The sequence below is a fragment of the Musa acuminata genome, chromosome BXJ3-11 (assembly GCF_036884655.1).
Source record: "Musa acuminata AAA Group cultivar baxijiao chromosome BXJ3-11, Cavendish_Baxijiao_AAA, whole genome shotgun sequence".
NCBI lineage: Eukaryota > Viridiplantae > Streptophyta > Magnoliopsida > Zingiberales > Musaceae > Musa > Musa acuminata.
Window position 1 is genome coordinate 26,221,990 of NC_088359.1, and position 12,551 is coordinate 26,234,540.

At 35.9% G+C, this 12,551-nt stretch overlaps 1 protein-coding gene across 1 annotated transcript; it reads right to left on the reverse strand.

Annotated features, from left to right (window-relative positions):
* Positions 1-1,295: 1,295 nt before the first annotated feature.
* Positions 1,296-10,671, reverse strand: LOC135652667 (uncharacterized). The gene is made up of 10 exons (XM_065173778.1): positions 10,316-10,671; positions 6,371-6,412; positions 6,137-6,281; positions 4,501-4,730; positions 4,232-4,289; positions 3,306-3,383; positions 3,083-3,171; positions 2,063-2,144; positions 1,732-1,911; positions 1,296-1,664 (listed from the first exon to the last, which is right to left on the reverse strand). The coding sequence occupies exons 1-10, from the start codon at positions 10,462-10,464 to the stop codon at positions 1,527-1,529; spliced, it is 1,191 nt and encodes a 396-aa protein (XP_065029850.1). The 5' UTR covers positions 10,465-10,671; the 3' UTR covers positions 1,296-1,526.
* Positions 10,672-12,551: the final 1,880 nt, after the last annotated feature.

Here is a 12,551-nt window from a genome sequence, read left to right on the forward strand (position 1 = left end):
GTGCTCGAGGCGTGCAAGTCGATGAATCCGACTCGCGCTAAGCGAAATTTGCTATGACAACAACATAAGCCCAACACAACCGAAACACTTGAATCAAGAAAACTCGGCCCACAAGACAAGATCTGAACACTCCCACATCGAACGAACTAAATGACGCACTTCATACCCCTCCCGAAGCAAGCTTTCAAGAGGTATAAATGATAGAGAATCTATTGTCGGCTGACACGTGATTGTCACATGAGATCCAAGTCACTTAATATCAATCTTTTACGTGGACGAAGATTTAAAATAAGAAAACATAAAATTTCTTCTTATCCATTATGACAAGGAATATCAATCTTTTACGTGGACGAAGATTTAAAATAAGAAAACATAAAATTTCTTCTTATCCATTATGACAAGGAAAGCATTCAGAAACTTCCTTCGCATCCTCTAAGGTGTAAAAAGATAATCTCAATCTCGATCTGCAAATAACACCTTTTCATCTCAAAGATATTTATCCAAATCCTACTTATGAAAAGACACGAGTAATTATCATATATGTGCGAAGTATCATAGTGAGGATTTTAATTCACGATAGGAGTTTAAATACACAGTTGTTATATTATTTGGCAGAGTGTGTAACAAAATAATTTTAATTTAAGCGCATAAATTAACGGACAATTCATGATCGAATAGAACTTCTCATAAATTCATGATCGAATAGATCTTCTTTCCTCCTCTAATTGCTAAACTATCTTAAGTAATATCTACGTTGACTTTAATTCCATCTTTAACTACTTAAAAAGTGCAGGACTTTAGTTCCACTCGTACTTCATGCTTTAATCATGGTTTATTTTCTGTATATATATATATATATATATGTATGTATATATATATATATATATATATATATATATATATATATATATATGTATATATATATGTATGTATATATATATATATATGTATATATATATATATATGTATATGTATATGTATATGTATATGTATATGTATATGTATATGTATATATATATATATGTATATGTATATGTATATATATATATATACATATATATATATATATACATATACATATATACATATATATACATATACATATATACATATATATATATATATACATACATAGATATATATATATATATACATATATATATATACATAGATATATACATATATATACATACATATATACATAGATATACATATATATACATACATATATACATATATATACATACATATATATAAAGCCACAAGGCTTCAAAGTCATAAAACCCTCTCAACAATGAACTAACAACACCAATCCAAATGACTCGGTCTACCACAACCCAGTAAGAAAAGCCCCGACAGAGACGTAGCTATGTAAGTATCTGGAGGCTTTGAAGAGTATACATACCCAGCTCGATCAACCCATGCAAAGTTGTCTCAGATAGAAACCTTCCTTTTTGTCTGTCCTTGAGCATTTTTAGTGGTGGTGCCTTTATGGCATAAGAGCTGATAAGCTGCATACATGCTGCTTACGATGACAACCAAGATGATATTGCCAGCAAAAGAATCATCGTCCCGAAACCATATCGCAAGAGTATATCAGCAACGGTATCATCCAACCTCCCTTGTAAAGTCTTCAACCATGCATGGTAAGGACAATGCACCTCCTGAGGAATCCAATTTGTTAAGGAGTATCCAATCTTCAAACTTAGAAGGTTATCGCAAGGAACACACCTTTGCTTCCTCATTGCCAAGGTTCTCCTGGTTAGGTTCATTTTCAAGCATTATTCTGTGATGCTCACCATCTTCGATAAACAGTGATCCTTCCATTTCAGATGGCATGGACACGCCTGTATATGCTGCATCGGTGTGAACTGTTTTCATGACCGACCCAAAAAAGCTTGTCACAGGTACCTTGTCATGTCCATAGCAAAAATTAGGTGAAGCACACACAAAACACCAAGCTGTCTCGTCCCATCCAACCAATTAAACATTCAAAGTGCTTTAACATCAAAAGAGAAAATAAAAGCACCCACTTGTTCAAGGTGGCTAATTCAAAAAATACCTCACTCGATGGTCGCTGATATAGATCCATTCTGTAGTATGCCGTAGACATCAACAGACTAGGGTTATATGAATTGAAAAGGCTGCAAATACAAAAACAGGTACTAATAAATAAAGTATGCATGAGAAGATGCTCTTGATTGCTATTATGTCAAAATATATTCATTTGGACATATTCAATATAATTGACAAGGAAACAAAGTCATTCACAAATTCAACAAAAAAAGAGACAATAATGGGAAAAAAAACCATAATGTCCAGTGTAGGTCAACAATGATCCATCTGATGTGTCAAAGAAAAATAATGTCTTAACATGGAACAAAGGAGTTAACTAGTTTTTCTGATACTTTCACTAGCACTACCTTTTTGACATTTGGTAACCCATCTATGTCCATATTTATTAGACATGCCCTGCATGTGAAGCATGAATCTTGTCCTGCTTGTCACCAAATCCTCGAAGTGACAGGCACTTCAAACCAGTATTTAGGTTTTCAAGTGTATGCAACATCAGCATTCTTCTTTACCTAATTCTTTATTTTTCTTTCCTGCTCTATTACCAACACTAGATAAATTTTCCTTTTATAGCTCAATTTCAGTTCAAGACATCTTTTTCCCATATTAAATTTTTGGCATCTATGTTATATCTGCCTTGCATTTTTTTCATGCAAGAAAATAAGCATTCTACAAAAAAAATTCTTTTTAATAATTGGACGATTGATGTTCCTCTTTGACTAATTAAGAAAATAGATCCATGATAGTAGTGGAATTTTTGGATATCAATAACAAATCAGGCATTAATATTAACACCAATGCAATATTACAAAGTTATTGAATATCAGTTCTTTAGCTCTTTGGTGGTGGGATTGTCTCTTCAGAACTATAAAAAAATTACAAAGTAACTCATTAAAATATAAAGAAGAAACTGCCACACAGTTTGAAGAATATTGGTAAACTGTCATAAGTTATACATAATGAAAGATGCAATATGCAGAGTTATAAAAGGCATAAACAAGATTCATACCTTCTCAATGATGCATTACTGTACATATTCAGCTTCTCAAAAAATGCAAGGGTGTAAAAAGTGAATCTATCCACAACTGACACACCAATCTGTGAAAGGCATATAGAAACTAAGATACAGTTGATTGAAACCAAGAAACAGGAATGAAGCTTAAGCTCAGATCTGAACTAAAACCAGCAAAGTATTCTTACAGAACTGAATGGAATCAGAAGAATTGTCTTACATTAGAGTCAAGATGATGAGAGTACGAATTTTCACCTTTCATACTACTCCCGATAGCCAAAACACCAGGCGACTGAAGCTGCAGAAACCAAGAATTTTGTCAAGAATCTTAAACGAGATAGTGTAAACTAAAACATATTTCTTTTGATTTTCTGAATGATAGCAGAAAGTTCAATGTGTATCTAGGCTATCCACGTCCCATCCAAAAGAGAAACTCAGAGACATTTATTTGCCAGGGCATAAGCAAGAACAGTAACGAATTCCTGTGTTTCTTCTTCCAACCATTACCAAGGGTGGCTGGATAACATCATAAGATATTGCAATCACAACTCTCTTAAAGGCATGGAGTTTCCATTTTGAGCTACATCTAGTGTCCCTCCCACTAATCTGGAAAAAGTTCATTTTTACTGATTTATTTGTTTGTCTGTTTCGGCTGGATAAATCCTTTACATGGGCCACCACAAACACTAATATTGACACCTAATATTAGACAAGTTCTGGGAAAAGAACATTATGGAGATATTATGTCTGAGCAAAACACCACTTCTCCAGCATATAACTTGTTCATGACATGTCAGCATAAGCGTGTTCTGACTTATATACACAGTGAACCACATATTCCAAGAAATTCATTCTATGGGTATAAATCTTCCAGCCAAGCCATTACACAACAATAATATCCACCAAGAAGCGAAAAACCATAGGGAAAAAGGGGGAAAACTTGAGGAACAGGAAAAGAGAATTACATGGGTTCAACTTCTGGAAAATATCTAATCTTTGTTAAATTATTGATTGCATTAGAATTTAAAACTTGATTAATAACCCTATTGACGGAATAACCTTCTGGAATTTGACAAAAATGGAGAATAACAAAGTTTAGTTATTATTTTTTAGTTACTGTAAATGTACATGGGAGACAAAGTAAACCTGAGAAAAAAGAGTTGCAGCTTGACAGGTGTCAACCATTATAAGCAGCTCCTTGAATCTGGTGAATGATTTTTGCAGAGTAGCATAAAGAAAAAGTCAGAGAACTCCAATATGAAGCAAGAATAAAGCCATAAGATATCACGAGCAATATGTAAGATGTTAACAATGAAAACTTAAGTTTATTAAATATAACAACTTCTTGGAAGTTGAAACTAGAAATGAAAGAATTTAGTACTAGCTGGAAGGACATAAGCACTTGAATTTACAACCTACTCTTCTCTTTCATTTGCCTCACTGCATCAGCTAAATCATGGCTCTGAAGTTCTTCGGAGTCTTGAAACTTTAGAAATTCATCTCCTCCATGCCCAGTCATATACAAGAGAATGTGGCTTCCTTCATCGCTTAAAAGACGCTTTGATCTTGGCACAGCAGGATCGTGCCTCCCGGTCAGCACTCTCAAGAAATTTTCAACAGTCACTTCATAACCTCGATAGTCAACCTAAAGGGTAAAAAAGCAAGCATTTAAAAGTCTTTGTATTACAATGGACAACTACACTAGGAAGAACAAAAAATCATATTGCCAACTTCACTTCTCATCACTGTTTTCATGAATCAATCTCTTTAAAGACATAAAATCTCCAGTTCTTCTTCACTCAATAGCTCAAGATTATTTTTCTTCTATGCACCTGTATGTTGCTTTTAATCTTTTATCATGTTAAAGTTGTTTTCCCTTCTAGAGGAACATCATATATCTGTTCAAAATTTCACACAGATTATACTAGTAATTTATAGTTTCCATAATTTTACGAAGTCTCCATCTTTGTTTTACAAACATATGCTTGCGTGCGACATAATAGTCATCTTTAAAAAGGATGGGCAGATACTATTAGCAGGCTGATATTATAGGAAATTCATTAGAAATTACTCTTTTCAAATCTTCAGTGAGATCCATTTTTATTGCCAAGTAAACCGGAGTCCAAAACCATAGCTACTCAGATCTCTAATGCCATCTTCTGATTAATAGTAGGCGTGAGATTTTATCTTCAAAATGAATTAATATTTACGAAGTCTGGGTTATTAAACTTCAGTTAAAAGTCAATATAGATCATTGCAACTTCTAGTAGAAGGTGAATGAACATGCTGACACACCAACTGAAGCTAGAAACACATAAAAGGGTAAATACAATCAATCAAGAACTTGCAGAAAGGAGGCAATAGGTGTTATGATAGTGAAGGTTAGAGCATTTTTTTAAAAAATAAAAAAGTCCAAACAATAGAGTTAGTCTAGATCAACCTCAACAATAACAGTAGAAATGATTTCCAAATTGTTAGACAAGAAAACATTATATTGTTATTGAGGTAGAGAAAGAAAAGGGCTTGATAACTTAAATGTGAATTGAGGTATCAGCAATTGTTTTGATGGCTTCCCTTCTCTTTTTTCCTTTTAAACTATAAGCAGAGCAATTGAGCAATCTAATCCAGGCTTACTTCTTTTTCATTGCTTCCTGTATTAAGATCGGCTGCACGAAAGAAGGAAAAATGTTTTACCAAATACCAGGAATACCAATTTCCATGTCTTTGGTTAGTTAAAAAACAATATATAGCTTTTGTTTATTAAGTTTTTTTCTAGAAACAAAACATAGGGTTTTAATCCCTTTTCATAAATTTCCAGCCTATTTTCCTTCATTTTCTATACTTTATTTACCAAATTTCTATTTTTCCAGGTAAATGTCAAACAGCATCTAAATTCTGTTTACTCCGATTGGCTTATCGAAAAATACCAAGCTGTCACTAATCAATATGAAATTTGGATGTGAAATTAATTGTCAAATATGGCAGAGGTAATTAAAATTCTCTAATGCAAATTAAGAACCACTAAATGACTAGAAGGAACCGAAGACTCACTTCAACATTATCCCCATACAAATTAAGCTGGTGATTCTCATTATTAAAAACTTGAGCAGGGTAGTTGTTTCTAGCGTTGCAAGCCATGTCATCAGCCAGCATCAGTATTATTCTTTCATCTGGTATTCCCAGACGCTTCACTGTCCTGAGAGAAACAGAATAAACCATGCACCTGAGCAAGCTATAAAGATCAAGACAAAAAAATTCTAAGAGTTGTATATGCTTCCACCTCACCTATATAAAGATAAAGTGTTGGCCATATGTCGATAGTTGAACCTGGTAAAAATGAGAGGATTGTTATATCAAACAACAAACTAAAAGAAAGAGTTGGGTTGATGAATGTAAGGAAGTGTGCTTGCGCGCAAAAAATAAAAGGTATGTGCTCTATGTCACAATTCATAATAAGTGAACCACATGAATAATGAGTCCTAAGCATGGAAGATTGAGAAAAAGCCACTGCCACAGCAAATGCTTCAATCTCCAAAAGTTAATTGCTTAGTATTAATTATGTAGTGACTATCATTTCAGAAGTTAAATACAAATAACTTACTGTTAGAAAAACGGCTATCCATGAATGGCATCTGAATTCACAAGAAGCTCTTGGTAAATGCTTACCCAATTGGAGACTGAAATTAAGAGGCATCAGTCAAAACCCAGTTGGTAACCTATATAAGCTTTGCGAATAACGCCTTGGTTTACATTTTCAATTTTTTGATGATTGAATTCAAGATTTCTGGATCAAGGAAAAAATCATTTTAATAGTGTTAACTTATGATCCTGAGAGTCTTGACTGCTCATGTGTTATGGATGCTGCCCTTTTTTAATGATGCTAAACATAATTGGGCTATCTTCTTCTATAAAACTGAAGTTTACATGTTAACCTTGTTGTAAATCTTGAACATGAAGGAACTCTTAAGAAACATCACCAAATTGTAAGATGGGAGAAGCAATTAATATGATGGTTCAAATTAAATCCAGATGAGTCCTACAAACCACAACCTGGGAGAAGGTTGCTGATTTCTTCTCCCAAATCATAGTGATGATTATGCCTTTTGTTAGAATCCCTTTATTTTCTAAGCTTTGAATAATGTTTTATTGAGTTTGTCTAGTTCAGTAAAAGTCGATTAGAGGTTTATTTGATATTTATTTATTTATTAAGAGTCCAAGTCCTGATGGACTCAGGGGTGGAACTCTATAAATATAGATGTATCTATTTTCTTTAACCTATCAATGAAATATTATTTCAGTCTTTTGACAAACCCTAGGAGGCCGATCCCCTTGAAGTGATTATCCATTTTCTCCCTCTTCTTCTACAATAAAACCCTAAGGATCTTAGCATTTGGTATCAGAGTAGCGATCCTCGATGTTCTCGCTGCAATTTCTCACAACACTCGCCACAGCCATCGTCATTAAAAAAAAAAGAAGTCGATAGCCGCCCCATCTCGCTAAAGCGAGAAAGGGCCACCGCCGCTGCTCCTAATCCTCGGCATCTCGCTACAGTTCCTCATCCCTTCCAACAGCGTGCCTCCTAGCCCTTAGCAACTGCCACTAGTAGCCGCCCCATCCCGCTTAAGCGAGAAAGGGCCACCGTCGCTGCTTCTAACCCTCGGCGCTCCCACAACCTTCTTCCCGGCCAGCAAATGTACCACCCCTCGTCGCCCTCAGCCAGGATCGCTAGCGCCCATCCCAACCGCATGGTCACCAGCGTCTCGTCCCGTCGCGACTACCTCCCAACGACCACAACGAACCCTCGGCGACGCTGCTCCCAACCGCACAACCATTGCTGCCTCCCAACCCTTAGCAACAGCGATCCCTCCACACAGCGACCACAGCGACCATCGCTGCCTCCCAGCCCTTGGCAGCAGCGACCGCAGCGAGACATCAGCGACGTGCTCCCAACTGCGCCACCATCGCTGCCTCCCAACCTCTAAGCGCCTAGGGCTTCATCGACATCCTCGCGGCAACCCTTAACTCCCACAGCGTTGCCAGCAACTAGCGTCACAACAGCAACATCGAATAGGGCGGTGCTGATGCCCTTGACTTGACATCAAAAATAGGAGTTGGGGATTATAGATCTGCAGTGTTATGCAAATGGCTACCGACAACACAGTAAAAGCCCAACTAAAAGCCTTGGAAAGTAGGATTGAGAATCGACTGTAAGAAACCCTTAGTGATTTCAAAAAGAGCCTATTGGAGAGCTTCAGCAAGTTTCAGCAAGATGAAAGTTCAAGTCTTACGTTGTACCGATCTGGAGACACGGGAAAAAGGATCCAAGAACGGGACACAAGCTACCCACGCATGAAGGTGGAATTCTCAAGATGGGAAGATGGAGATCCGACCAGTTGGATCTCTAGGACAAAAAAAATTTTCGTTTTTCACAGAGCTCTAGAAGAATCCAATGTGGAAATAGCTTCAATCCAACTAGATGAAGATGCAATACAATAATATGATTGGTACGAAATATGCCACAGGGTCCCCTCGTGAGAGCAATTCAAGAGAGGACTTCTCGTTTGCTTTGGACCATCTGAATATGAGAATGTTGATGGGTAGCTCGCTAAAATTCGTTAGATTTCTACAGTGCTAGAATATCATAGCAGATTTGAACGATTATCAAATCCAGCCAGAGATTGGTCCGAACGACAACTGGTGGGAACATTTATTGAAGGACTTAATCCAAATATTCGGTGTGAAGTCAAAGCTCGCCAACCCCGCACTATGACAGTCACAATCTTATTTGCACGTCTGCCCGAGGAAAAAATCAGCAGGGAGAATCGTCGAAACAGAAGTGACAACAAACATATGATTAGCAAGCCACCCACCCCATCTATTCCCAACAGAAACCTTAACACCCAAGACTAACCCGAGAAGAACTCAAGGAAAGATCAACGAAGGGTTTGTGCTGGCACTGTGATGAAAAGTAGAGTAAAGAGCACCGATGTAAACAAGAGCAACTTCTGATGATTGAACCAATCGGGGAGGAGCTAGAAGCTGACAATGTGGACTCCGATCATGAAGGCATGGATTCTGATGAAGATGTTAGACCTATCATACATATAGTGCATACATTAGTCGGCTACTCTAACCCGCAAACTATGAAAGTTGGAGGAACTTTAGAACATCAGCATGTTATAGTTTTGATTGATACTGGTAGCACTAACAATTTTATGGACAGTAAGGTTGTCAACCGATTGACCTACCACATTGAAGGCTGTGACAAATTCGAAGTAAAGGTCACTGATGGACGGATTTTAACTTGTGATAGCAAATGTTCAAAGATAAAATTGATTATATAGGGCCTTATGGATTTATTTTTCCTACCCTTAGAAGACTTCGAAGTGGTGCTTGGAATTAAATGGCTATCAACCCTGAGTGATGTTTCTTGGAATTTTTCTAAACTAATCATAAAGTTTTTTATTAATTGAAAGCAGATGATCCTAAAGGGAAGACGTGGAAGTAAGGTCACAACTGCCACTAGCCATCGGATAGAGAGGGTTCTTTAGAAGACTGCAATGACTACTACACCGAAAGGCCGACCTATTGCTTATATTATCAAGAAGTGGAGACTGTACTTACTTGATCAACGGGTTGTAATGCACCGCAAATATTCTCTGACTGAAGTGCTGAAAGAGAAGCTCCCAAAGTTTGATGTTGTTTAGCCTTGAGGACAAGGCTGATTTGAAGGGGAAGGAATTGTTAGGATCTATTTATTTTATAACTTTGAATAATATTTTATTGAGTTTGTATAGTTCAGTAAGAGTCTGATAAAGGTTTATTTGATATTTATTTATTTAGTCCAAGCCCTGATGGACTCAGGGGTGGAACTCTATAAATATGGATGCATATGTTTCTTTCCACTTATCAATAAAATCTTATTCAAGTCTTTTGACAAACCCTAGGAGGTCGATCGCCTCGAAGTGATCAAGGAGGTCGATCTCCTCGAAGTGATCATCCCTTTTCTCCCTCTTCTTCTACAATAAAACCCTAGGCATCTTATCATTTTTCTGATTTCAGGTACATATTCAGAATGGATCCATTTTTTCTACTGTAAGGCTTTGACCATTTAAGATATCTTATAAACTTGCACCAATGAAGGAATTCAGAACATTCAAGTTGAATCTGCATGTGTAGATCAAAAAATGAATAAGGCGGAGACTACAAAGTAACTATTTTTGGGGTTACCAGAAGCGGGAGGTGCAGACCAAGACGGCCCAATTGTTGTTGTGCATCGTCGCCCACGACGAAGGCGAAGACGAAGTTAGAGGGACCAAAACCAAGAAAAGCAAGAACATGCGCGACCAGTGCGTCATCACCGGATCTCGAGTCGCCATGCCCGTCCAAACTCTACTTCGATCTCGATTTCGGGTTTGGAAGGGCAATTGAGGAGAAAGCAGCAGTGTTCGGCGGTGGCAGAATCGGCGTGGAATGACCGTCCGAGAAGCAAGCGGCCTGAGGAGGCACCGGATCGAGGGGTCGTAGGCGGAAGCCAATGACCGAAGGGTTACGAGCGATTCGGTTCAGTTGTGTCTCGACTCAAGGTTATTACCAAAGCGTACCGATTGTTCGTGGATGGCTAATTACACATGACCTAAGTAATTATGTAGTTTGCGATATTTAGTATTTCGATTTTCTATTTTAAAAAAATTATATTGATATTTTTATAATTATAAAAATCAAATATCTATACCCATTTACTATACCACTATCAATTTTATCAAAAAATAAAAATAAAAAATAAAAAAGATAATTTTAACGATTTAGTTAATGATAATGAACGGTATTGATGTGACAAATGACGGTATCACTAGGAATCATGAGTAATTATTGTGGATGAGAAAAATGATGATAAGATGTGAGGATCGTTCGGTAACTATAAGTGTTGATATCATTGTAAGCGACGAAAGAGTCGCTCAATATCTGTATCAGTGTTGACACAGATGTAGAGCGACAATTGTGTCTGCATCAATGTCGAGTAGCATTTGCATCAACATCGTTCATACATCGGCAACTGCATTTACATCAACATCGACGTAGTTATTGAGTGATCTTTTCATTGCTCTATATTTATGTAAACATCGATGCAATTACCGACTTATCACCGCCTCTTACCATCACTCTTCTTATCCACAACAATCACTTGCGCCTTTGATTTCATCACCCACCACCACCACCGACGTTATCTCTCACTATTGATGCTATCCGTCATCACTAACTGAAATGATAAAATTATTTTTTTATCTTTTCTTTTTGTATTATATTGGTAAAACCAATGACGTTAAGATAAATGGATATATATATTTAATTTTCGTAACTATAGGGATGCAACGTTACTTTTTAAAATATAACGATCGAGATACTAAAGGGAACTAAACATAGCAATAACATGTAATTAGTCCTTTCAAAGAACATGAGTTATAGCCCAATGGATTCAAGAAGCCAATTCAAATTAGTATCTAATTGGTCAAGCAAACCAAATCGGACTCATTAGATTATCCCCAAAATAAATGCAATCAAAGCATTTTAACAATATATAATAAGCTAAAGAGTGTATTAGAAAATTATCATTCATTTTCCACATATTGAAGGAGTAAAGATGAGATTGGAGTTTTCAAAAAATATATCCGTAGTTGTTCATATAATCCGCAATGAATCTCAAATAACGGAACCAAACATCTAATTCTAAAGAATAAAATATCGACAGTCGAATCTTTATACTCTCATATTGAAGTTCTGATAACAGGAGCATACCGAGCTCAAGCGTGAAAAAGAGAAATTGTGGACGCCCTTATGTTTAGTTGGTAAAATCTATAAGATAAAATAATGCACATAAAAAATAAGATAAGCCTCTCGAATTATATAACCTTTAAGAGCATAGGCGCACCCTATACGACCGATAGGAAGGAACGAGAAGACTCACCTGTTTTCTAACGGTATCTTTTTTTTATAAATGATAGAAAAAAAACTCGTTAATCATATTCAATTGAAATGGGAGATTTTGTTTTGTTTTTTTTTTTTTGATAGATTTTGTGATCGAGTATAATTTAATTTAATTTCGAGTGTGACTAAGTCAACTTCCACTAAACTAACTCAAAATTTTAAATAATAGAAAGAGAATTATTTTTTTAATAAAAAATTATGATAATTGAATCATTACTATTCTTGAAATGGAACTATTATTAAATTAGTTAAATTCCGAATGTAAATTTATCAACTTGATATTATTTTTTATAAAATTTTATGATAATTAATTATAAAAATTAAAGATTTTTTTTTTAATATATCATGTGATGGTGTAACTTAGCTTAATTTCAGTACAACTTAATCAATTTTCACTAAACCAATTTAAATTTTCATCAACCTATCTCGTCATAATTCTAAGATGAGTTCTATTTTTTTTATTTTTACAAGATTTCATGTT

Bases quoted from the DNA above. Each gene is read 5' to 3' on its own strand.
- LOC135652667 (XM_065173778.1), bottom strand. From the start codon at position 10,464: ATGGCGACTCGAGATCCGGTGATGACGCACTGGTCGCGCATGTTCTTG. The intron at 4,290-4,500 runs GTTGTAAATTCA...ATCATTCACCAG, and splicing joins CAAATGAAAGAGAAGAGTAG to ATTCAAGGAGCTGCTTATAA. The intron at 1,665-1,731 runs GTGTGTTCCTTG...TGGATTCCTCAG, and splicing joins TTGGCAATGAGGAAGCAAAG to GAGGTGCATTGTCCTTACCA.